Genomic DNA, 23,646 nt, shown 5'->3' on the forward strand with positions numbered 1-23,646 from the left:
ATATCATGTAGTTCAGTTTTTAAAAAAAAATAAAAAAAAAGTATTGGATAAATAGATAAAAAAATCTATTTTGAAGTTGAAGTTTAAATTATGTTATTGGGTTGTTATAATCAATATAATAATTGCTTAAAAACTATATTTACAACTATAGTGCGTAATTATTATATTAATAAAATATATATATTTTTATTATGGTTGAAAAAACAAAATATTTTATTTTTGAAATCGATGAATTAAAAGTTTTAAGCTAAATTATTTTTATTTAGTTTAAAACTATTATAATCTCACTCGTGGATGTATATATTTTTATATTATAGTTTCAACTAAATATATACTTTTTTCCCCAAATACTAACGGTTTATTATGCTTTTATAGTGTTCATGATTAAAATCTCACAAAGAATGATTGTGTGTGTACTCAAGTTTTGTGGCGTAATATATTAGAAGCTGTAATTGTTTCAATAAATATTACTGATTAAATTAATTATCTGTTAATGATAATTTTGATTGAATAAAATCAAGTTATTCAAATCTCCTTTATAGGACTTTATTATAAAGACTTATAGATACGATACAAAAGTATTCTTTTATTAAACATTATAATTGTAGAGAAAATTGTAAACTTTTTTTTGAATTATACATATTTTTTTCCAAGAGTTCAAGTGTCTTTTAAATATAAAAAGTGAAGTTATTTTTAAAAAATATATATCTTCATATATTTCAAATATAATATATTAAAAATTTAAATAATACATATTAAGACATAGACATTTAAAAATATTTCTCCTGCTAACAAGTGTATACATTTATAAAGTTACTCTAACTCTAAGCATTAACTATAATAAACAATTTGTTCAATATTAATAAATTTAAGTTGTTTACAGATTAAAGATTATTAAGAATATAAATATCCGTTGAATTTAGTAAACATAAGAAAGTTAAGTGATATTTAAAGAAAAACATAACGCAAACTTTATTAGAAGTGTTATAATATCTTAGATGGTTAACTTATAATTTATTAGTGTTAAATCTTCCTATTATAAATCTTTAAAAAAATTTAAACTAAAAAGTTAGACAATTAAGATCTTGACAAGTGACTTTATTAAAATATAAGACGCATAAGAAAATCATCTAAAAAAATAGATATGCTTAGTTTATATATTTTGAGAAAGCAAATTATTATAGCATTGTAATATTTGTATTTAGTTTGCATAGACTTTAAACGTTTATATTAACAGTGGTTTATTATTTATAAACTAACTTATAACTCACAATTATTATGAATAAATAATATAAATAAAAATAAAAATATATATTTTTAATTTTTTATATTAAGAGATGATTCTATTGGTTTATAAAATAATTAAATTTTGAAACTTCAGAATTGAATGGTGTAATAAATTGTATTGATGTGTACAAATTGATTATTTGTGAATGTTGAATATTATTAAAGCAAATAAGTGGTAAGTAAGAACTTAAATTTCTATGGTGATGTTAATTGAGGATTAAATTTAAAGATATAGACGACCGTTCAAGTCTCTTTTGTTGATTAAATAAATTGAAACTTCAAGATTTGATTCTACCATCTAATTTCCTTGTTTGATTCTGTGTTCTTGAGTTGTAATCTTTATATTTATTAGTACGTAACTGATTTTTTTACTTTTAATCTAGAATAAAATGTATATATAAATCATTTTAGGTGCTTGTTGTAAAAGGTTCAGTGAGAAAGAGGATTTTAATGAATTTAAAATACTTTTAACGTATTAAAATGTTGTTTCAATGTGCTTGAAACAAATACAAGAGCCTTTTTATGAATTAAAAAAACATTTTAATTAATTAATTTCACTTAAGCCTTTTAATTTATTATATGTTTTAATGTTGTTTCAACTTGTTTGAAATAAAAAGAAGAGCATTTTGATTAGTTAAAAGAACATGTTAATTAAATAATTTCACTTAAGCCTTTTAATTTACTATATATTTTAATCTACAAACTTTAATTTATTAAAACCAGCAAAGACAACTCTTTTAATTATTTGAATGAATTAAAATCGTATTTGTTTTTAATCTTGAATTTGTGTTAGAAAGAAAACTCCATGTCATTAAATTGTAATTAGTCCTCTGAACCATAAGCTTTTGCTGGGACCGCATCTAGTTCCTATATTTCACCAAAAACGACTGAAAAGCATTTCTCATCAACCTTCATTAAAATTTCTGACTACGACATGGCTCCTAGGCAATCAAACATCATGCGTTGCATAATTCCAACCTAAAATGTTAGATAACAATAAATGTTTGAAATAGGATAAAAACTATTGTTTGGATGAAAGAAATGGGATGGAAATAATTACAAAGAAAATAGAGAACAAATAAGTTAAACAGATAAATTTTGTGAATATTTAATTGTTTGATAATGTATAAATAAATAAAAGATAGACAAAAAAATATTGTAATAGTAAAGTAGTTTGGTTATTTTATTAAAAAACAAAAAGAGAGACAAAAATACGAATAGAATAAATGAGATTTCTCATTCCTAATATATATTTTTTTGAAAGATTTAAGTTGATCAACTAAGGTGATCTATAGATCATGTGAAATTATTTTGAAAAAGATATTTTAAGATGTCATCAAACACTTAACTATTGATTGTTTAAAATTACTTCAAATAATATCCCTAAAGATATGGTTGAACACTTAGTCACTGCCATCCGGACGTGTCGAACGATATTGTCTGATATCATTATTTGAATTGTTCATAAAATTTTATTATAATTATTTATACAATTTATGTGTTGAGTCATTCGGTCCGCTGGCCGAACAACATCTATCTTATTCATCTAATTGTCTAGATTAATATAGATATATTAACATGTTAGTAAGCAAAATTTAAAGTAATTGGACTGAGATTAGACAGATTCTAGTTATGAATCCATGAAAAAAAAATTATAAATACTAATAAAAAATATGATTGATAAAACTTTTATCTTACCTCAGTTACAACAACATTTACTTTGACCGCTAGCTAATTATTTTATTTTTGAATTCCAAATTTATGTTTAAAATTAGATCGTAGACTTGGGTGTAAAAACAATCTTTTATTACGATTTTTTATTGAACTATTTGGTAAAAGAAAAAAGGTACGGTGATTGATTTAATTCTAGATTTATCGGCCGACACTAAAACCTATATTCAACGATTCAACATGTTAAAAATTGGTAAGACCAACTAATAAAATATTTATATTTTATTGATTAGCTCAAGACCGGTTGTTAAAATTCAAACCATAATATCTAGCCTGAATTAATCAGTTACATATTTAGTAATCTTATTTTTAAATATATAAAAAATGTAAATCATTATTGAACATGTATATTAAATATTCACTTTTTTATATTCTACGTGTTGAAACATTATCCATTATTTTAAAATTATACACCAAAAGTAGAAAATTTCTTTAAAGCTTTCAAACCTTTTCATAAATTTTATGTGGCGGAGAAAAAAAATGTTTGAACAGTAATTATAATTTATTTTTGAAAATATTAAAAATAAATATTTTTCCATAAATGGCCGTGCGTGTCCTTCGTTACTGTCCTGATGTAACCTTCACACTCACACGCATTATATTACAATTCCATTAATGTGATCGCTTTGATCGCCATTTCTTTTCTGAAACACACCAAATCCAAGAACGCTCTCTCATCTATTTTATTCATGCGATTAGATTAGGTTTTTTTTAACCATGGCCACCCACAACTACAAAGTCTTCAGCTGCTTCAACAGAAAGTTCACCATCACCGAACCAAAACCACCGCCCGACGTCCAAAAAGCCTTTTCTGAATTCTCTGACGGCGCCTCCTCCATGTCCGCCGAACACCTGCTCCGGTTCCTGGCGGAGCATCAGGGCGAAGTGGACTGCACCGTTTCCGATTCCGAGCAGATCCTCCAGCAATCGAGGAAAGAGGACGGGGAAACTGGATTCGATCTCCACGACTTCTTCCATTTCCTGCAAGAGAACGATTTGAACGTCCCCTTGAAATCTCAGGTGAGTTCTTGTTACTCCTCTTTGTTTCCCAGAAAAGTTAAGTTTCCAATCCTTTTCTTTAGGATCATACATTTTTGCCCTATTCAACGTCATGATTTGATTTATTTTACTAGCCGAAATACAAAAGAACCACCAAACAAGAGAAAAAACAGATAGATTTAATTAGACTCCTTTTCTTTAGTTTTTTTTTTTTATGTGTAATTTGAAAAAATATAAAGGAATTAAAATATGATCTAGATTAACTTGTGTTTGAGGGAATGTTTGTAAAATTAATTTTGAATGAAAATATTTTTTTAATTAAAATTTATTTAAAGGGAAATAGTTTATATTTCAATATTTTTAAGTTAACAAAATAAGATAATCTCTTTGGATAAATTTCTTTGATAAAAAATAAAAATATAGAATAGGTTAAATTTCTTCATAAATTAAAATTAATTTACGTACTTTGAAGATGTTAAACAATGTTTTATGAAAAAAATACATAAATCAAATAATTTAATATATATTAAAATCTCAATTTAATTTATCTCCGTCTATATATTTATTAAAAAGTTTATGCATTCAAGTCTAGTCCAATATATTTTTCACTATCGAGAACAAATATGGCATCAAAAATTGATTTTACTGGTGATTTTTTCGTACTTTCTTCTGTTTTGCATTAACAGCGCAATTCACACTTATATGAGCTAATATTTAAAAATTTGGGTCCTCTTTAAAAAATTATCAAACGATATTGGTTTATTACGTCATACTTTGAATTATTTTTGTACAATGACGCATACTGCTCTTATAGATAAGAACTGGGACCATGTAAACAAAATAATTATGAATATGTTTGGAAAAAGTTGACTATGTTGCTTTAGTACTTTTATTTAGGAAAGTGAAAACTAATGTTCGTTGGCTTTGAAATGTAATCTTAAAAATATACATTTTATCGATTGCTTAGTGACGATGACTTAACACAAAAATTAGAAGTGGAGAATCTAAATTATTTACCTCATATTAAATGTATCATGTCACATGACTCTTCAAGTGTCACCAAATTCCATAAATTTATAATAAATCTATTCAAGTGTCATAAAGTTATAATAAATATAAACACAAATAAGTAATACGACATACTTTAACATTTTATTTAATTTGAGACTTAAATCATTATCATACTATAAGAAAGAATCTTAGTGTGAGTTAAGAGAAATTTTATACATACACCACACTTCACTAGGTTTAGAGGGATAAAAAATCTCACTTCATCCACACATGATGACTTAGTTTACATGATTTAGACTATGAGATACCGAAGAGATCTTTATTATACTAGATTATTCACTTGATACATATTGATGTAATTTTGGTTAACTCAATTAATATAATCAAAAAGACAACATATCATACACTAAATCAAGCCTTATTTAAATTCATACACTGATTAATCATCATTACACAACGTTTTCAAGATAAGCCATCCAAATTCATAAAATTTTATCACGAATTTTTCTTTTGAACAAATATTATACTAAAAATCGATTTTTTTTTTCCGGTTTGAATGAGAATTATTTGTTTGAGCAAAAATCATTTTAGAAACAAAGTCTTGTCTTGATTTGATTTTTGCTTTATATCGAAATCTAAGACGATTTTGTTTTAATTTTTGTTTGAGTGAAAATTCATTATTTAAATAGAAATCATATAGATCTTACACATAAATTCAATAACAACATAATACTATATCAAAGGCAATCTATTTAGTGAAATATGAATTCAATTTCATATAAATATTTCTTTATAACAATTAAAATTATAGTATATCTTTATATTCCTAACTCTTACAAAAAATTCAAGTAAACTAAAATGAAGTAAATTAACTTAACTCTTTAAAAGTAAAAATACTTCAAGCTTCTAACTCAAAAAATAATCAAAGTACCAATTAAAAATAATTTTAGAACTTAGTTGAGATGATCAAAGTTTTCAGGTACTAAAACTAGGAAAGATTGAAAAGATTCATTTTTTTACAAAAAAAAAAAATGAACTTTACTTCAAAAACTAATTAGACGTGTCTTCATGGTAAGATCATTGTGAAAGAAAGATAAGAATGAAAGTAAGAATTGAAGAGAGGGAACAGAAGAGTTAGAAAAAGTATCGACGACAGCGGAGAGTGTATGTGTGTTTGACAATATTAGTTCCAGCAATAAAAATGTATATCTATCTTGATGAGTATAATCTGTGTTTTGTTACTGTCCAAGTAATGGATACACTTACATAAACTCTTGTAATGTCTCAAATATTAATTATATAATTTTTTTTTTTGCAAAATAAAAATCATTACGAAAAGATATCAATAATTTAATGTTAAATCTTAGTATAGACTACCACCAGATAATAATTATACTATTGAATATTCGCAATTGATATATATATTCACGTGTTAAACGATAAGAATAAATAAAAATATAAAAAATAGCAAAAATGATTAAATGCGTGTTTTAAAAATAATTTAATTCGATAAAATTGATAATCACGTTTCCTAACATGCAATATATCACTTAAACAAAATCACAGAAAGAAAAATATATATTTGAAGCTGTGTTAAGAGATAATGTATTGAGTAATTTTAATAGATAACATACGTATCTTAATAATTTTAATAGCAAAAGGATACATTCTTCACAAGTGATCAAAGAAGACGATGAATCTATATATTTTTTTCTTAGTGAATATAATATATAATGTGTAAATCGTGTATGCATATTTCTGAAGGCTAAGTAACACTGAATGATAGGGTTTTGTTTTGTGTGCCTACTATGTAGGAGACAGTTTTATGCTGTATTTAAGTGGGTATCATGAGTCATGAATAAGATGACATAATGAACCCCAACAACAACAAGGCAGGATGGAAATTAATCGAGGAATAGATGGAAAAATAAGTAGAAAGCAGAAGAGGTGATGATTTCATTGATAAAAATTAGTATTCACACACAGTTTCCTTCTCTCCATACCCTGTTTTCAAATCCAGCAAATCCCCAGGAATATTTGGAAGAATTGTTGCATATACTGCGCACTGTCCCAATTTGTCTTAAATTGCCATCTATTGCAAGAATCTCTCATGATTTGGTTCAAACTTTAGGAATTGTGGTGTTTGATTTGTTAATTCGACAACGATAAATGAACAATCAACATGAGCAGTAAAATATGGAAGGAATCTCATTCAATAAGTATCAAGTACAAAATTAGTGGTGCATTGTGTATTTATTTATTTTGGTGAAATTAATGTTGTCTTATTCTTTTGCTACGTATATGTTTCGTCTTCCGATTTCCATGGGGAGTAATTTTGGGTTTTAATGCATATTTGCTACATGATATGAATACAACCTAACTATTCCAGGTCCATCATGATATGAATGCTCCAATATCACATTATTTCATATACACTGGGCACAATTCCTATCTGACAGGGAATCAACTGAGCAGTGACTGCAGTGATGCACCAATCATAAAGGCTTTGCAACGAGGTGTGCGAGTAATTGAACTAGATTTATGGCCAAATTCAAATAAAGATGATATCGATGTAGTTCATGGAAGGTGCAGCTGATCCTCAGTTCAATTGATTGACCTTTCAAATATTTCGATCTTTGTAGTTTTTTGAGATATTTATTGTGCAGCAATATTGTAAAACTACTTACAGAATGTTCTTTTGAATTACTGCAGGACTCTTACCACTCCTGTCTCACTCCTCCGATGTTTGAAGTCCATAAAAGAGTATGCCTTTGTTAAATCTCAGTACCCACTCGTTATAACTTTAGAAGATCACCTTACTCCAGATCTTCAAGCTAAAGTTGCAAAGGTAGGACTCCTTTTTATTCCCCTCCCCAAAAGCATCTACTTCACATCCCTATTTTATTAGGTGTTGAATGCTGATTTTCCATCTTCTTATACGTAGATGGCCACCCAAGTGTTCGGAGAATTGCTTCATTATCCTCAGACAGATTCCCTGACGGAATTCCCCTCACCAGAATCATTGAAAGGTCGAATTCTTATATCAACAAAACCTCCAAAAGAATTTCTTGAATCCAGTGAAAAGGAATCAGCTGAGGAGGTTTCCTCATTGCGAGAAAATGCTGATGAACAAAGAACTGATAATAAGGTGAGCATATTGACAAAAGTTGATTCATAGTTTTTCCCTAAATCCATAGAATTGAGATTTATGACCTTCTGATAAAAGCATCTTTAAGTAAACAGGGGAAGATAAGAAAAATTATTAAACTTTTCAAAGTTTCTTAAGAAACGTGTAGAGTCTCTCTCTACAAGGCTTCATCTTTTATTCATTTATTCAATAGTTCTGTGGGTTGATGGTTTCCATCACTTTCTACCTAAATTTTAAGTTCCCAACCACTTGAGCTATGTTATGTTATATTATATGCTCAAGTGGCATTTGATTTTTATAATTTTATAATTTTATATGCTTTGCATGTTTATGTAATCCTTTCCCTCCTAACTGAGGATGATTTGAATGCATATATGATGAAAAATCCCTTTAACAGAGTGCACCTGAGTACAAACGCTTGATTACAATCCATGCTGGGAAACCGAAGGGTGAAATACAGGATGAATTAAAAGCTGCTGGTAATGTTAGGCGCTTAAGCTTGAGTGAGCAAGCACTTGAAAAGGCTTCTGAATCTTATGGAGCTGATGTAGTCAGGTAGGTTTCTAACGGTGAAGTTTCGTAATGGCAAATGCAAATATTTATATATTCGGTAGTTTAAAACTTCCTAACTATACGACATACTTTTATACCTTTTTATAGATTCACGCACAACAATATTCTCAGAGTGTATCCAAAAGGAACACGTCTCAACTCCTCAAATTACAAACCACACATAGGGTGGACGTACGGAGCTCAGATGGTTGCGTTTAACATGCAGGTTCGAGATTAATGATCATCGTTTCCTTTTTTCAAAGGGTTATTTACTCTACAAAAATTATTATCTGTACTACACGTAGTATGCAGTATATTTATTATATGTGAACTTTAAAGCATGAAACTAATGAACCAATGTTAATTCTTTTGACAATTCTTTATTGTAAAGCAATCTTACATGCTTATGGAAATAGAATGAGCTGCGTGTGTCGATGTCAATGTACATTATTTCTATGCTTAGCCTTTAACAACGATACTGACATCTGCTGATATGGTGTTGCCTTTATTAGGGGCATGGTAAATCACTTTGGTACATGCAAGGAATGTTTAGATCAAATGGAGGGTGCGGTTATGTGAAAAAGCCTAACTTTCTAATACAAAAAGGTCCACAAGATGAGGTTTTTGATCCTAAAATAGCATTGCCAGTGAAGAAAACATTAAAGGTGAGATATTATATACAAAAGCAAAACATTTAGTTTGGTGACATGTTATGTTCTGAACATATTCCTCTGCCTGTAGGTAAAAGTCTACCTGGGGAAAGGTTGGAGCTTAGATTTCAGCCCATCAGACTTTGATAGTTACTCACCACCAGACTTTTACGTTAAGGTGAGGTTGGCAATCATGCTAATATTGCAGATTGGGAAGTACGAATATCACAATTGAAATAGTTGAACTTTCCTTGGTGTGAGGAGACATTTTACAATTGGATTTATTATTTGCTTAGTTTATATTTGTGTTAACCTCCTCTACAATTGCATTTAAGACTACTTAAGGGATTTTATATACTTCTGATCAGGCTACTTCGTAGGCCATGACTAGAATTTTGATAGAAGCGATACAAGCAAGTTTATTATCCATATCCTAAGAATTTGATCAATTCACACTCAGGTTTGTATCGTTGGAGTTCCGGCTGATATGATCAAGAAGAAAACAAGTGTAATTTCAAATAATTGGTTTCCTGTATGGAACGAAGAGTTTGATTTCCCTTTGACTGTTCCAGAGCTGGCCTTGCTCCGCATAGAAGTTCGAGAAGATGATAAGCATCAAAAGGATGACTTCGGTGGACAGACGTGTTTGCCAGTCTCAGAACTAAAATCTGGATTCCGATCTGTCCCTCTGTATGATGAAAAGGGTGACAAATATAAATCTGTGAAGCTTTTAATGCGATTTCAGTTTAGATGAATTATACCATCAGCCTTATAATAATCTGATATAATGGATATGAGGTCGTTGTAATGATAATTATCTTTATCATTAGTCGCTTACTTGCAATTGTATTTTTGGATTTACTGTGTAATGTTTTCTGCATCATCAAACAACAAACATCGTAAATGAGTGTCCTTTTACGATGCACTACTGATCTGCTTTTTTCAACATTATTATGGTTACTACAGTGGTTCCAAAGATTGGTCTATTACCAGTATGATTGCTAAAAATCCAGTTCCAACGTCTTGACAGTATTTTGCTAACTTTTATCATAGATTCTTATGATGGTTTAGAGCGGACACAGGTCATAGAACATATTTTTCTTTTTCTTTCACCAAGAAAATATCACATTACATTTTCTTTTGGAGGCATATCATCATCACATATTGTTGAAAATATATTACTTAATATCTTTTTTATTTAAATTAGTTTTTAGAAAATATTTCAGTTTTAGAGATATGTGTGAGTTTTAGAAATTTGTTATTATTTTAGATTAGGAGTGAGATATTCTAAATATTTTATACTTGATATTTGTTATATTTTGCTCTATATATAGAGTATATCAATAAAATACAAAAATATGTTCCTCCGTATAACATATCACATATATCTCTCATATATTTCATATCTCTCATATTTTCAAAAGTCCTAAAAATCCCAACACATATCTAGTATGATCGCAGTCGTAAAATTGGACCGTGAAAGTGCATCCTTTTAAGACATCATAAACGACTTTAAATGTCCATACCAAATACATACAGATTTTTTGCACGCCTAAACTCTTATGCACGTCTAACTATTGAGTTGTTACCAAATACTCCAGTAATGTCTCCATTAAAAAAAAGGAATTGCATAAAAGAAAAATACTTCAATAATGTTCATTATTTGTTAAAGAACATCAAACTTTAACCAACAATGTATGCATTATGTCGGCTCCATGTAGTTCGAATATTTTGAATCAAAATTGATTTTAAATGTGTATTCATCAAAATGAGTTCTGATGAACAAGCATTCAGAGTCTGACTCCGATGACTCCTAAATGTATTGTAATGACAAGGCAACCTCTTCATTGCAAAAAAACATAAGAAACGTAACCATCTGGAAAAAATTGTGGAAAAGTTGATCATAAATCAAACAAGAGAAAAAGTCACATGTAGAAATTTTTTAGATGCTCAAGTCATTATAAATATAAAATGTTGAAAATTTCACATTAATTATAGATAAAATGAATTTTTAGTATATAAATAGGTGTAAATTTTATTTCACAAACTTATTTATAAAATTGAGTTAGACTTATCACTTATTTTTATAATGAGAACCTATATTAATGATATTTGGTATTTATTAAACCTACACCACCACTAAACCACCCATTAATCTCTTATACACTCTTCTGGTATCTATATATATATATAAATAAGTATTATCTTGTTCACATAAAATAAATTTATCATGTAATCCTTATCAACAAATCAACATCTTTTGGTATTTTCTTTAAAAAGTGTTTTGAGGATATAATAAGATTTCATTTCATATTTTGTTTGACGTGAATAGTTGAAAATGGTGAGAGCCCACAAGGAGATGGCAGATTTGAAGAAAAGGAGGGAATTGCCAAGTGCCAAACATCTAAAAGATTGGAGGTTGGAAGTGGGTCCCTCCCATGCATTCTGACTCTGGAAACGTATCCACGACAAGACAACCTTTTCATTGCCACCTAACACAAGAAACGTATTCATTCTCCGACCAAAGTGTTATCTTCTAGACACAGCTAACACGCACACGCACCCATCTTCGTATCAACAAACTACACGCGCCGTTCGCGTTCACCCCATTAGTTATTTCTTCAAGGAGTTGGGTTGGGAGACACACACACAGAGTGAAGAAAAACAAAACATTGATTAAGGCATGTCGAAGCAGACTTACAACTTTTGCTTCTGCTTCCGCCGCCGCTTCAGGCTCCCCGTGTCGGAGGCCCCTCCGGAGATAAGGACCCTTTTCGATCATTATTCCGATGAGAATGGCGTCATGACAGCCTCTCACGTCCGCAGTTTCCTGGTTGAAGTGCAGAAGGAGGAGAGTGCCACTGAGGAGGAAGCTCAGGCCATCATCGATGGCCACAAGCATCTCAGCATCTTTCACAGAAGGGGTCTCAATCTTGAGAGTTTCTTCAACTACCTCTTCAGTCACAATAATAATCCACCTCTCTCACCTTCTCTTGGGGTAACTTTTTGGTTTCATATACACGTGCTTCCATTTCTTCTGAATGAATAAATCATGTTCTTGTGTGATTGATTATGTTCTTTCTGCTCTTCCATTTGCAGGTGCACCAAGATATGTCTTCACCGTTGTCTCATTACTTCATTTATACTGGTCATAATTCCTATCTAACTGGGAACCAACTTAGCAGTGACTGCAGTGACCTCCCCATCATCAATGCACTGCAGAAGGGTGTAAGGGTGATTGAATTAGATATATGGCCTAATGAATCAAAGGATGATGTGCATGTTCTTCATGGAAGGTTAATTTACTGGTTCATTTTTCTGACTTTTAAACAGGAATTTATCACAACTCCCTTGTTTCCCTAAACAGTTTCGAAGTGTCTTTCTTTGTTTTTTTTTTTCAATACAGGACATTGACATCTCCTGTGGCACTCATCAAATGTTTGAGGTCTATTAAGCAGTATGCTTTTGTCGCCTCAGAATATCCAGTTGTAATAACCTTAGAAGACCACCTTACTCCTGATCTTCAGGCCAAAGTGGCTGAGGTTAGTGACTTGGAGAAATCAAAATGCTTCTTTTTCTTATTCTTATGTTTGACACTCATCAGTCCTGTTTAACTTTTTAGATGGTTACTCAAACATTTGGAGACATACTATTTTCTCCTGGCTCTGAAAGCTTGAAGGAATTTCCTTCTCCTGAATCGCTTAAAGGGAGGATTATCATATCAACCAAACCACCTAAGGAGTACATTGAGGCAAAAGAAGTTCAGGAAAAGGGAGAGGGAAAGCCTGTGGATGATGAAGAAGCATGGGGCAAGGAAGTCCCTAGTTTGAGAGGTGGCACTATTTCTGATCACAAGGTCTGAGACTCTAAGTCAATGTTGCATAGAAATTGACACTGCATTTAATTCTGTACGGGAGGACTGGTTGATTCATATTTTAGCTTAATATCTTTTGTAGAACATCGAGGATGATGATGATCTTGACAATGAAGATGATTCTGATGAAGCAGAAAATTCACGTCAAAATGCATCAGACGAATACAGACGTTTAATTGCCATTCATGCTGGTAAGCCTAAAGGTGGATTAACGGAATGCCTCAAAGTGGATCCCGATACAGTGAGGCGTCTAAGTTTAAGTGAGCTACAACTTGAAAAGGCTGCTGAAACTCATGGAAAAGAAATCATAAGGTACTGTTTGAAACCATATTAGAAACTTCTGAGTGTTATGCTTTAGGTGACATACCTAATGGTTTTCCAATTCGTTGTGGATTGAAACATATCCGGAGCCGCTGTATTCTATTCCGCTTTGAAACAAATCCATAGCAGAATGTTTTGTTTATTTGCAAATGAAAAGAGAAGTATTATTTTCTTGGTTGTTGGCAGGTTTACTCAGCGGAATATACTGAGAGTGTATCCAAAAGGCACTCGTATTACCTCAACAAATTATAACCCATTGATCGGGTGGATGCATGGAGCCCAGATGGTTGCATTCAACATGCAGGTTTCTACTTCTTCCTCCCCCACTTGTTCTGTTTCATTTTTGCATTTGTACAATAAACTCTACAAGAATGGAAGATGATGCAGTGTGTTATTGATTAAATGATATTGAGGTGATGAAAGATGTCCACTAATCAGTTTTCATTGTGCGTGGTTCCATTCCAATGCAGGGATACGGTAGATCTCTTTGGTTGATGCAGGGAATGTTCAAAGCCAATGGAGGATGTGGTTATGTTAAAAAACCAGATTTTCTGTTAAAAACTGGACATAATAATGAGGTCTTTGATCCTAAAGCTCATTTGCCTGTGAAGAAAACTTTGAAGGTAAAAGCTCTACCGCCAGAAGAATTGAATGATGTTCCTTTCTCTGTTATGTAGTCTAAAATCTAGATCCTAATAAAGCTCATATTTTTACTCTTATTTAGGTGACTGTATATATCGGGGAAGGATGGTTTCATGATTTCAAGCACACCCACTTTGATCAATTCTCACCCCCTGATTTCTATGCAAGAGTATGATATGATAATCACTGAATCATTGTGTTACATTGATTTCATATTCATATTTTCAGTTCATTTTTGCTTCCTTGCGTGTGGTTATTATCTGACACACTGTGATGCAGGTGGGGATTGCTGGAGTCCCTTATGATACTGTTATGAAAAAAACTAAGAGCGTGGAGGATAATTGGTCTCCATCATGGAATGAGGTATTTGAGTTTCCACTTTCTGTTCCAGAATTGGCTCTGCTTCGTGTAGAAGTTCATGAGTATGACATGTCTGAGAAGGATGATTTTGGTGGCCAAACGTGTTTACCTGTGTGGGAACTAAGAAGTGGAATTCGCGCAGTTCCACTGTATTCCCGCAAAGGAGAAAAGTACCACAATGTGAAGCTTCTAATGCGCTTTGAATTCATTTGATTTTCACATCCTTCTTCCTCTGTTTTTGTACAGTCTTTAAATTGTAATACTGATAATACTGTAAATGTAATACTGAAAATATAAGGGTGTGAGTGAGAATGAGACTTAAATTGTTTGATTTTGATTCCTCCAACTAGATTATCTGTGCATCACAAGTAAGGGAAAAAAATTATAAACAACAAAGCATAAAAAAACGAAAACTTTTGGAATCATAAATATGGAAACACTAAATGGAATACTTGTATTACAGTAAATAAACAGCTATCTTAAGTCAAATATACTTTTACTGAAACAGTTTTATGTTTTTATTTTTCAAAATATATTTAAAATAATAAAGATATACATTTTCCAGTGATCAAATATGAAACCTCATTATTTAGCATAAAAATGATATATTTTTTAATTAAATTAAAATCAGAAAATATCAAAACCAAAAATACATTTCATTAAATGTTATAAATTCATCTAAGACACCTGTGTGAGGAATGTTATCACATTTTCTTATAAAATATCAATTATAGTGGATCTATTCTTCATACTCGCAAAATTTTCTTTTATAATGATCTTCTTGACATAAATTTATCAAAAGCAGAGCTTTAATAAATTTTAATTATAAAATTGAAGTGTTAAAAATAATCGCTTTCCTCGAGTTGTTGTGAGGTTATTTTTATTTTGATTCTTTAATTGTGGTTATTTTTTGTTTTAAACACCTTATTTTCCATTGTTTAATTAGATTTGATGAACGGATCGTTTTTTATAAAACTAAAATTAAAAAAAATTACGGAGATGAAAAAATTATTTTTAAAACATAAAAGAGTACGTATTATTACTCCTTCCAGAGTAAGATATAGTAGGTTTAAAAAAACCATTGCACGTCTAAAATCGAAACAAAAATGAACAAACAAAGAAAAGAGTGTTGAAGTAAGAAGACAAGAACATCAACAGCGTAAAGAAGCTGAGGCAGAGTCCCATCAGACATCACTGCCAACATGAAATCAGCCTGGCCTCGTCCCCACTCTCATCCTTCTCCGCCACCGCCGCCAACCATACTCTCCGACTCTGATTCCGACGCAGACGGCCTTCCCTCCGGCACGGAGACACACCGCCACTCCGACCTCTCCGACTCCATCTTCAAGCCATACCTCGAATTCTCCGGCCACTCCGGCGCCGACCTATCGAAGATCCAATCATTCCTGACGTCATCCTCCGCCGGTGCTCTCTCGTGCCTCATCTGCCTCGAACGGATCAAACCCTCGGACCCCACTTGGTCATGCTCCTCCCTCTGCTTTGCCGTCTTCCACCTCATCTGCATCCAGAGCTGGGCCCGCCAGGCATCGGACCTTGCCGCCGCACGCGCTGCCACTCGTCTCCCCATCTCCGCCGCCACAGCCTCCGATACCGCCCTCTGGAACTGCCCCAAATGCAGATCGGAGTACCCCAAATCTCTCATTCCCAAAATGTATCTCTGCTTCTGCGGGAAGGTGGAGAACCCTCCCAACGATCCGTGGGTTTTGCCACACTCTTGCGGTGAGGTTTGCGGAAGACCGTTGAAACACAATTGCGGGCACCATTGCTTGTTACTCTGCCATCCCGGGCCGTGCCCCTCTTGCCCCAAACTCGTTAAAGTTCGATGCTTTTGTGGGTGCATTGAAGATGTTCGACGATGTGGATTCAAGGAATTTTCATGTAATAATTCGTGTTCCAGGGTTTTGGATTGTGGGGTTCACCGTTGCACCGAGGTTTGCCACCGTGGCACTTGCCCTCCTTGCTGGACCCGTGGCGTGTATGGCTGCCAGTGTGGGAAGGTGAAAGAGGAGAAGGAGTGTTGTGATCGTGTTTTTCAGTGTGATCATCCGTGTGAGAAGAGGCTTAGCTGTGGGAAGCATGTTTGTGAGAGAGGGTGTCATTCAGGTGAGTGTGGTGAGTGTCCCCTTAAGGGGAAGAGAACATGTCCTTGTGGGAAAAGGGTTTATGAAGGAATGCCTTGTGATGCTTCTGTACAGCTTTGTGGAGCTACCTGTGATAAGATGTTGCCCTGTGGCTACCACAGGTGCCCAGAGCGATGCCACCGTGGACAGTGCGTTGAGACTTGTAGGGTTGTTGTGAAGAAGTCCTGTCGATGCGGGAGCCTCAAGAAAGATGTAAGTGATTTCTGTTTTTTTGAATTTGGATGTGTTTTGGTTTGTGGTTGGTGAGGTTGATTGAACTTAGAGTAGGTTCCTTGCTATCAAGATTTGGCATGTGAAAGGAAGTGCCAGAGGATGCGTGACTGTGGTCGGCATGCTTGCAAACGGCGCTGCTGTGATGGGGATTGCCCTCCTTGCTCAGAGGTGCGTGCATGTTTTGGTAGCTGCTTTGTTTTGGCAAGAGACTTATGAGTTATGATGGCGATGACATTGATTATTTTTTCGTTTATGAAAATTGTTAGGTATGCGGAAGGAGGCTTCGATGTAAGAACCATAAATGCCCTTCTCCATGCCATAGGTATGTCCCCTGTCTGTGTTACCTAGAGCTGGATTTGTAATCCTTTAGGCAACTAGGTGAATAACTGAAATACTACTTTGTTTTTTAAAACTTAGATTCATGATTCCCATAAGTGAAACTATGTATGATATTATATCTGAGCTGAAGTAAGGTCAGCCTGTTTATTTTTTAGTCTGAAACCCATGCAAGGTCACTTTTAGGCTGAGATCAGGCCATCCCGACTGCCTTAGGGCTGATTCTTGTTATCTGCCTGCAACAATAAGCTCTTCTAAGTTCTTATCCATATGCTGCTACCGAGGTCTTTTTGGCTCATGAATCTCGACTCATGTGTCATAAAATGTGATCACAATGGACTAGATAGAGAAGGAACATATTATTATTATTATTTAAAAAGAATATAGGAACCAAAAGGATCTCTTATTCAGATTATGTGTACAAAACTGTATTTTAATCTCTAGCTTGGGAAGAATACATCATCATGATACTTAAGTTTGTTCTTGCAGAGGTCCTTGTGCTCCTTGCCCAATAATGGTGACAATTTCATGTGCGTGTGGAGAGACACGATTTGAGGTATGAATGAATGCGGACATCTGGATTTATCCGTGAGAGTACATCTAAATTGTTGCATGATCTTATCCTGTTTCATGAAAGATAATTATTCAAATGTGCATGTTTGTGATTATTGGAAAGCCCTGTTATAATTGTTTTTTCTGAAACTTGACATTCTTGAACTTAAATTATTGTTTAACTGTTAACACGCCTCTGTAAAATAATACTATTAACTGATTACTTCATGGAAGTTGATGGCCAGATGATGTTGGACTCAGGAGTAATTTGATTGCTTTCAGAAGGAACACTTAAGAAGAATTTATTTTACATGTTTGAAGAACCAAAAGCGAAAACCTCAATTATTTCAGGGCTGTGACTTGCAAACTTTTTTTATATGAAAAAGAAAATCTGAGCTCATAATTGTCATTAGCAGGTTTGATTTAATTGTGTGGAGGTCTCTTTGGTGTTGAACAGTTGATTAACAAAATATCATCTTTATTTTTGAACAATTATCATTGTGTTGTAATACAGTGGTAATTTAAACAATGGAAAAGTCATTTAAAGTTTTGAAAATATTCTGGGAAACGTCAAAGTTAAATGCATAATATCAAATGTGGAGGTTTATCAGTGTTAATTTATGTGCTATATTTTGTAGTCAGTGTGATGTTCCTATTTTATATTACTTGTGAGACCAGCCTTGTTTAGTGCATTTTTATTTAATAAATTGGGAGTTCAGGGATCATGTAAACAATGGGTTACTTAATGCTATTTCCTTTGGAATTTTGTATTTTAATATAAGTAAATTGATCTTAATCTTGCCGGTTGTTTGGGGTCAGTAAACACGCACACAAAAACACTGGTATTCTTTATTATTTCTTCTGTGTTTGTTTATGGTGGTCTATTTTCTCTTTTCCTTTTGTAAAAAATGGCACTGTTATCTTATATGATATTCTGGAACTTGATCCTATGTGCTTGGATTTCTTCAATTTTTAGTAAAACTGGCCTGAAATGTATTGTGCTGAGTGGTGGATTTTCTACCAGGTTCCTTGTGGTACGGAAATGGACCAAAAACCTCCTAGATGTCCCAAACGATGTCCTATACCTCCTTTATGTCGGCATGCGTCAAATTGCAAGGTACCATTTGATATTACTTGTTTTTACTCAGGCGTTTACATTTTCAATCAGAGATAAACTGAATTTATAGTCTGCTGAAGCTATGGTAGAGGAAAATAATTTAGAAAAAACAATGTCTCTTTTTTCTCTTAATGGTAATATGATATATTTAATAGGGTGTCCATCCCCATTCTACTGTGGTTTATCAAACCTTTTAGAGATTTAAAATGAAATAATTTTAATTTCCCATTATGTTCTTGGGATTTGATCCGTGGTCTCCTATTCATGGTTGTGCTCTTGATATAACAGACAAATAATCTTTATAATTGGAATATAAGTGAAAGTCGGAAAAGATAATAAGATTTGGTTCTCCGTGAGGTTTAAAATTTGAAGTTGTGCTTACTGTCAAAGATAAAATGTGCATTTGACATTTAAAATTTTATGTAAAGAAGCTTATCTCATCAAAATCATCACGAGTATCTAATTCTCAACATTGTGGCTGATTTCAAATATTAAGATGAGATCCTTAGTATTTGAGCAGAAGTTAATCATATGAAGTATAAATTTGTCTATTTATCCTTAATATAATCTCTAATTTAATGGATTTAACTTGAAGTATTATCATTTTATAGTATGATCATTTTCTACCAAGACAGGCCTGTGATATTGTAGAGTATTTTCAATGAGTTTGGAGCAGGTTTCTGTCATACGGCCTTTTCATTTGGTTTGCGTATAACCATTTATATGACGTGTTACCTGTTGCTATCCCTATTTCATCACTGTTATTTTCTCTTATTACAAGTCATGAGTTTAGCTTTGCTTTTTAACTGATATAAAAAGATTTATTAATTTGTAGCTTTAGGTCTTTCATATTTCTTCAATCTAACACCAGTTGTAGCTTCAAGTATTCTTTGCTCTTGCTTTCAAATAAAATTTTACAGATTTATTTATTAAAAAATCGGGCTGTGTATATTACTAAATTTAAATTTTTAATTTTGTAAAAGAGCAATTATAAGTCTGTACAATAGAATATACTTTCTTGAGTATTATTATGTTCTTGGATTTCTTCACAAATTCCATAATCGAAATAGAGCTTTTTATTTGAATGAAATAGAGCTTCCTGTTCTATTTGTAACCGTTTCTGGTGTTGAAATTTTCCATTAAATAATAAAGCTGATGTCATTCAATGCTTGGTACAGTTATTTAAAAATGGAGGATTACATTTCAGTATACAATTATTTTTTATAAAAGAAATATCCTGTATATATTCATGGCGAATTTCTAGTGTTGCTTTTCTATAAATCTGAATGATTAGAAAACTATCCATAGATATCATTATTATACTTATATTTTCTTTAGTTTTACGGAAAGGAAGTGTATTCTTAATTTTTGTTGGTTCATATTTTTTATTTTTATGTTAACAACTTATGTTTTTGTGTAGCCACATAAATGCCATTATGGAGCCTGCCATCCTTGTCGGCTACCTTGTGCCAATGAGTACCAATGTGGCCATGCATGCAAATTAAGGTTTGATAGAAATTTCTCTTTATTTATGATAAAATTAATGCCTGTGTGTTAGGACTTTGGATTTTTTGAGCATTTAGCATGAATTGAAAGTCCTAAAACAAAGATTCAGTGGTCTGTACTCATGTTCTTGAGTCTTGACATAGTAATGCATGTGGTTCATTAGAATCTAGTATCACACGAGTTAACAACCAGTCCATACATTTAACTTTTGGGTAATATCTTTCCTCAACTCTTGTCTTTGTGAAGGTGTCATGGTCCTAAGCCTCCTCCTAATCCAGAATTTACTCTGAAACCAAAGAAAAAGAAGATTATACAACAAAGTGAAGGTGTTCCTGGCACTCCATGCCCTCCTTGCCCTGAACTTGTGTGGAGATCATGTGTTGGACAACACATTGGAGCTGACAGAATGGTTTGTTTTGCTTATCTTCAAAGCTCTATATGAACTTCCACATGCAATATTTGATTATTTTGCCCAAAAGCAACTTCTTTTTTGTTGCTAATACAGTTCCTGTTTTCTTTTCACCCTACTGTCAGATGGTTTGCTCTGATAAATCACAGTTCTCCTGTGAAAATTTATGTGGTAATCCTCTACCATGTGGCAATCATTATTGTACAAAAACCTGCCATGCCTTGGATAACCAATTACGAGGAAGTGAACCATGTGAAGATTGTTATCTTTCTTGCCAAAAGGTGTTAGATCCTCCTTAATTCCATTAGTCCATTTCATTTTACTATTTATATTGCTCTGGTGCCTTTGTCATTTATGATGTAATCTCTATGTTTTATCACTGGATTTATGCTCAATGAAGTTTCTCATTTGTCTTCCCGTGTAAAATTGAGAAACTCTCCTGTATGCTTTCAAAATTAGAACTGATAGTTTGTTGCTTGATGTGTTAACTGCATCGATCAGGAAAGAGAGCCTGCATGTCCACACCATTGCCCTCGGTCATGCCATCCTGGAGACTGTCCTCCATGCAAGGTGCTCATTAAGCGGTCATGTCACTGCGGTGCAATGGTTCATGTGTTTGAGTGTATATATTACAATAGCTTATCTGCAAAGGATCAAGAGACCGTCCGTTCATGTGGTGGGCCATGTCATAGGTAATTAGAGACTAGCAATTTTTTTTTAAAATCTAGTTTATTTAGCCCTTGAATTCAACTGTAAGTTTTAAATCTCTGTTAGACTTTGGTTCCTCTCTCTTCCTTGTTTCTTGTTCTATTAATTGGTTAGTAAAATTATATGACAGCCCTATTTTTCTCATGGTTTGCAGAAAGTTGCCAAATTGTACGCATCTATGCCCAGAGACTTGCCATCCTGGTGAGTGCACAAATGCAGAGAAATGCTGTAAAAAGGTACTACATGACTCAATAGTTATAACACAATTAGCTCAAGCGATGTTTTTGTACTAGTTTTCTTTTCTTGCTACTGCATTCTAAACAAATGAATACACCTATTGTTGATTCAATTCGACTTCTAAAAATATGGATCATTCTTCACAGGTCACAGTTCGCTGCAAATGTCATACACTGAAAAAGGAGTGGGTTTGTCAAGATGTTCAAGCAGCGTATCATGTTATGGGTTGCCATCCAAGGGATACACCAAAAAATCAATTTGGAATTGGACTAATTCCTTGCAATTCTGATTGTAAGAGTAAAGTGCAGGTTGTTGAGTCAGAGCTACAATTGCGTAAACCTAGGGTTACCGAGGTAATCATGATTCTGTCAGAACTTTCCACACATACTCTATAATCCTTTTTATACTTTATTTATAAGGTTTGTTCACACTTATAGAATTCTTCCTTTTGTACAGGCATCTTCGTGTTTGCAGTGTCATTTATGGTCTTGATAAATATCATGACAAAGTTAGAGTTATATACCAAATCAAAAATACATATAGATATTGATGTCTGGCAAAAAGTAGTGTGTGTATTTTTGGATGCTCTGTTGTTTCATCAAATTACAAATATGATACTTTCTCCTTTAAGAGAGGGAAGAAAAAAAGAATAATGAAATAGTGAAATTGTCAGTGCATAAACTATAAATAAGAAATTATTGTGCCATATACACATTTATTTTGCGGAAACAAATTGTCAGTGCATAAACTATAAATATTATACGTTCATTACATTATGAGAATGTTAGCCTCATTTTATACCATTGACAATACCCCTACATAGATGCATACATAAGAAATCAAAGGTTCTAAAATTGAAATTTCAACCAATACGATATAAAAGTTAATAAACATACCACATACGTCTATTTCTGATTTGATGATACTTCACACTGTCAGTGCATAAACTATCTACTCAAATTTCTAAATTATGTTCCTTTTATTGAGATGTGCTGTGGCAGTGTCTAATACTTTAGTAATTATTGAAGGTACAAGATCAAGATGCAGATAAATCAGTTCGAAAGCGAAGAAAAAGGAGGGAACGGGTTCTTGAATCCAAGGAAACATCAAAACTTCAAGTAATGTTTACCTTTCTTAAGAGGAATCATATTTTTTTACACTTATTTGACGGTATCTTTCACCATCGTTCATACTTTCTTGTATTTTATAAATACAAAAGTTCACTTTTTTTTAATGATTATTTTACTCCTACACTGTGTTAAATGAATGTAATGTGTTTCAAAATATCATTACTCTTTTCTTAACCATCGAGTTATATTTAAGTTTCAGTTGTCTTTTTCTTTGCTAACCCACCTGAGAATGTAATCATTGAACAGAAAATAATTTCCGGAGCGAAGCGGCTTCTTCTTTTTGTATTTATTTTGATCATACTTGTTGCTGCTACATCTTATGGGTACAATGGACTTTTATGGCTCTCTGATTGGATGAATGAAGTGGATGATCGAAGACAAAGATATTCTCGAATCAAATGATTACCCCTTTTTGTCACTCTGATTACATTATTTTTCTTCCCTTTCAATGTGGATATATCTGATGTAAGTTTAATGTGCTTTTTATGGTTCCATACATTTTTTAATCCTAGACTAGGAAGAATAGACATTTATACATCTTGAGTGTTTCCGAAGTTGAAATTTTAGGAAATTTTGGACGAATAAATTTGTTGATTTTTGAGCCACTGAAGCCTTTTTGGTTGGACCTTTACAGTTTATGTGTGAAAAATGTTGTTGCATGTATCCAAATTTTTAAATATTTATTTAGAAGTTACTAGTTG

The 23,646-nt window shown here is 32.5% G+C and overlaps 3 protein-coding genes across 4 annotated transcripts; all 3 read left to right on the forward strand.

The window, feature by feature from the left end:
• The first annotated feature begins 3,596 nt into the window (after positions 1-3,596).
• On the forward strand, positions 3,597-10,364 carry LOC114194893 (phosphoinositide phospholipase C 6). 2 transcript variants are annotated; one of them, XM_028085306.2, is made up of 9 exons: positions 3,597-4,038; positions 7,418-7,614; positions 7,741-7,876; positions 7,973-8,176; positions 8,574-8,731; positions 8,837-8,954; positions 9,241-9,393; positions 9,470-9,556; positions 9,747-9,884. In XM_028085306.2, the coding sequence occupies exons 1-9, from the start codon at positions 3,736-3,738 to the stop codon at positions 9,756-9,758; spliced, it is 1,368 nt and encodes a 455-aa protein (XP_027941107.1). In that variant the 5' UTR covers positions 3,597-3,735; the 3' UTR covers positions 9,759-9,884. The 2 variants fall into 2 exon arrangements, with proteins under 2 accessions (XP_027941107.1, XP_027941104.1); XM_028085303.2 differs by having other exon boundaries at positions 3,600-4,038; positions 9,839-10,364.
• A 1,528-nt stretch (positions 10,365-11,892) lies between these two features.
• On the forward strand, positions 11,893-14,921 carry LOC114173765 (phosphoinositide phospholipase C 2-like). The gene is made up of 9 exons (XM_028058356.2): positions 11,893-12,376; positions 12,478-12,674; positions 12,785-12,920; positions 13,001-13,234; positions 13,335-13,564; positions 13,760-13,877; positions 14,044-14,196; positions 14,298-14,384; positions 14,495-14,921. The coding sequence occupies exons 1-9, from the start codon at positions 12,062-12,064 to the stop codon at positions 14,786-14,788; spliced, it is 1,764 nt and encodes a 587-aa protein (XP_027914157.1). The 5' UTR covers positions 11,893-12,061; the 3' UTR covers positions 14,789-14,921.
• Positions 14,922-15,654: 733 nt separating this feature from the next.
• NFXL2 (NF-X1-type zinc finger protein NFXL2) lies at positions 15,655-23,578 on the forward strand. Its single transcript, XM_028081141.2, has 13 exons — positions 15,655-16,929; positions 17,005-17,118; positions 17,217-17,272; positions 17,776-17,842; positions 18,863-18,955; positions 20,376-20,461; positions 20,708-20,870; positions 20,996-21,151; positions 21,372-21,562; positions 21,733-21,814; positions 21,962-22,168; positions 22,844-22,933; positions 23,192-23,578. Exons 1-13 carry the CDS (start codon positions 15,778-15,780, stop codon positions 23,345-23,347), a joined length of 2,613 nt encoding a protein of 870 aa, XP_027936942.1. The 5' UTR covers positions 15,655-15,777; the 3' UTR covers positions 23,348-23,578.
• The last annotated feature ends 68 nt before the right edge of the window (positions 23,579-23,646 follow it).

This window comes from Vigna unguiculata, chromosome 1 (genome assembly GCF_037176805.1).
Source record: "Vigna unguiculata cultivar grain cowpea cultivar isolate G323 ecotype 2 chromosome 1, ASM3717680v1, whole genome shotgun sequence".
Taxonomy (NCBI): Eukaryota; Viridiplantae; Streptophyta; class Magnoliopsida; order Fabales; family Fabaceae; genus Vigna; species Vigna unguiculata.

Bases quoted from the DNA above. Each gene is read 5' to 3' on its own strand.
- LOC114194893 (XM_028085303.2), top strand. From the start codon at position 3,736: ATGGCCACCCACAACTACAAAGTCTTCAGCTGCTTCAACAGAAAGTTC. The intron at 8,955-9,240 runs GTTCGAGATTAA...TGCCTTTATTAG, and splicing joins TGGTTGCGTTTAACATGCAG to GGGCATGGTAAATCACTTTG. The intron at 9,557-9,838 runs GTGAGGTTGGCA...ATTCACACTCAG, and splicing joins CACCAGACTTTTACGTTAAG to GTTTGTATCGTTGGAGTTCC.
- LOC114173765 (XM_028058356.2), top strand. From the start codon at position 12,062: ATGTCGAAGCAGACTTACAACTTTTGCTTCTGCTTCCGCCGCCGCTTC. The intron at 12,377-12,477 runs GTAACTTTTTGG...TTCCATTTGCAG, and splicing joins CTCTCTCACCTTCTCTTGGG to GTGCACCAAGATATGTCTTC. The intron at 13,235-13,334 runs GTCTGAGACTCT...TATCTTTTGTAG, and splicing joins GCACTATTTCTGATCACAAG to AACATCGAGGATGATGATGA.
- NFXL2 (XM_028081141.2), top strand. From the start codon at position 15,778: ATGAAATCAGCCTGGCCTCGTCCCCACTCTCATCCTTCTCCGCCACCG. The intron at 20,462-20,707 runs GTTTGATAGAAA...GTCTTTGTGAAG, and splicing joins GGCCATGCATGCAAATTAAG to GTGTCATGGTCCTAAGCCTC. The intron at 22,169-22,843 runs GTAATCATGATT...TAATTATTGAAG, and splicing joins GTAAACCTAGGGTTACCGAG to GTACAAGATCAAGATGCAGA.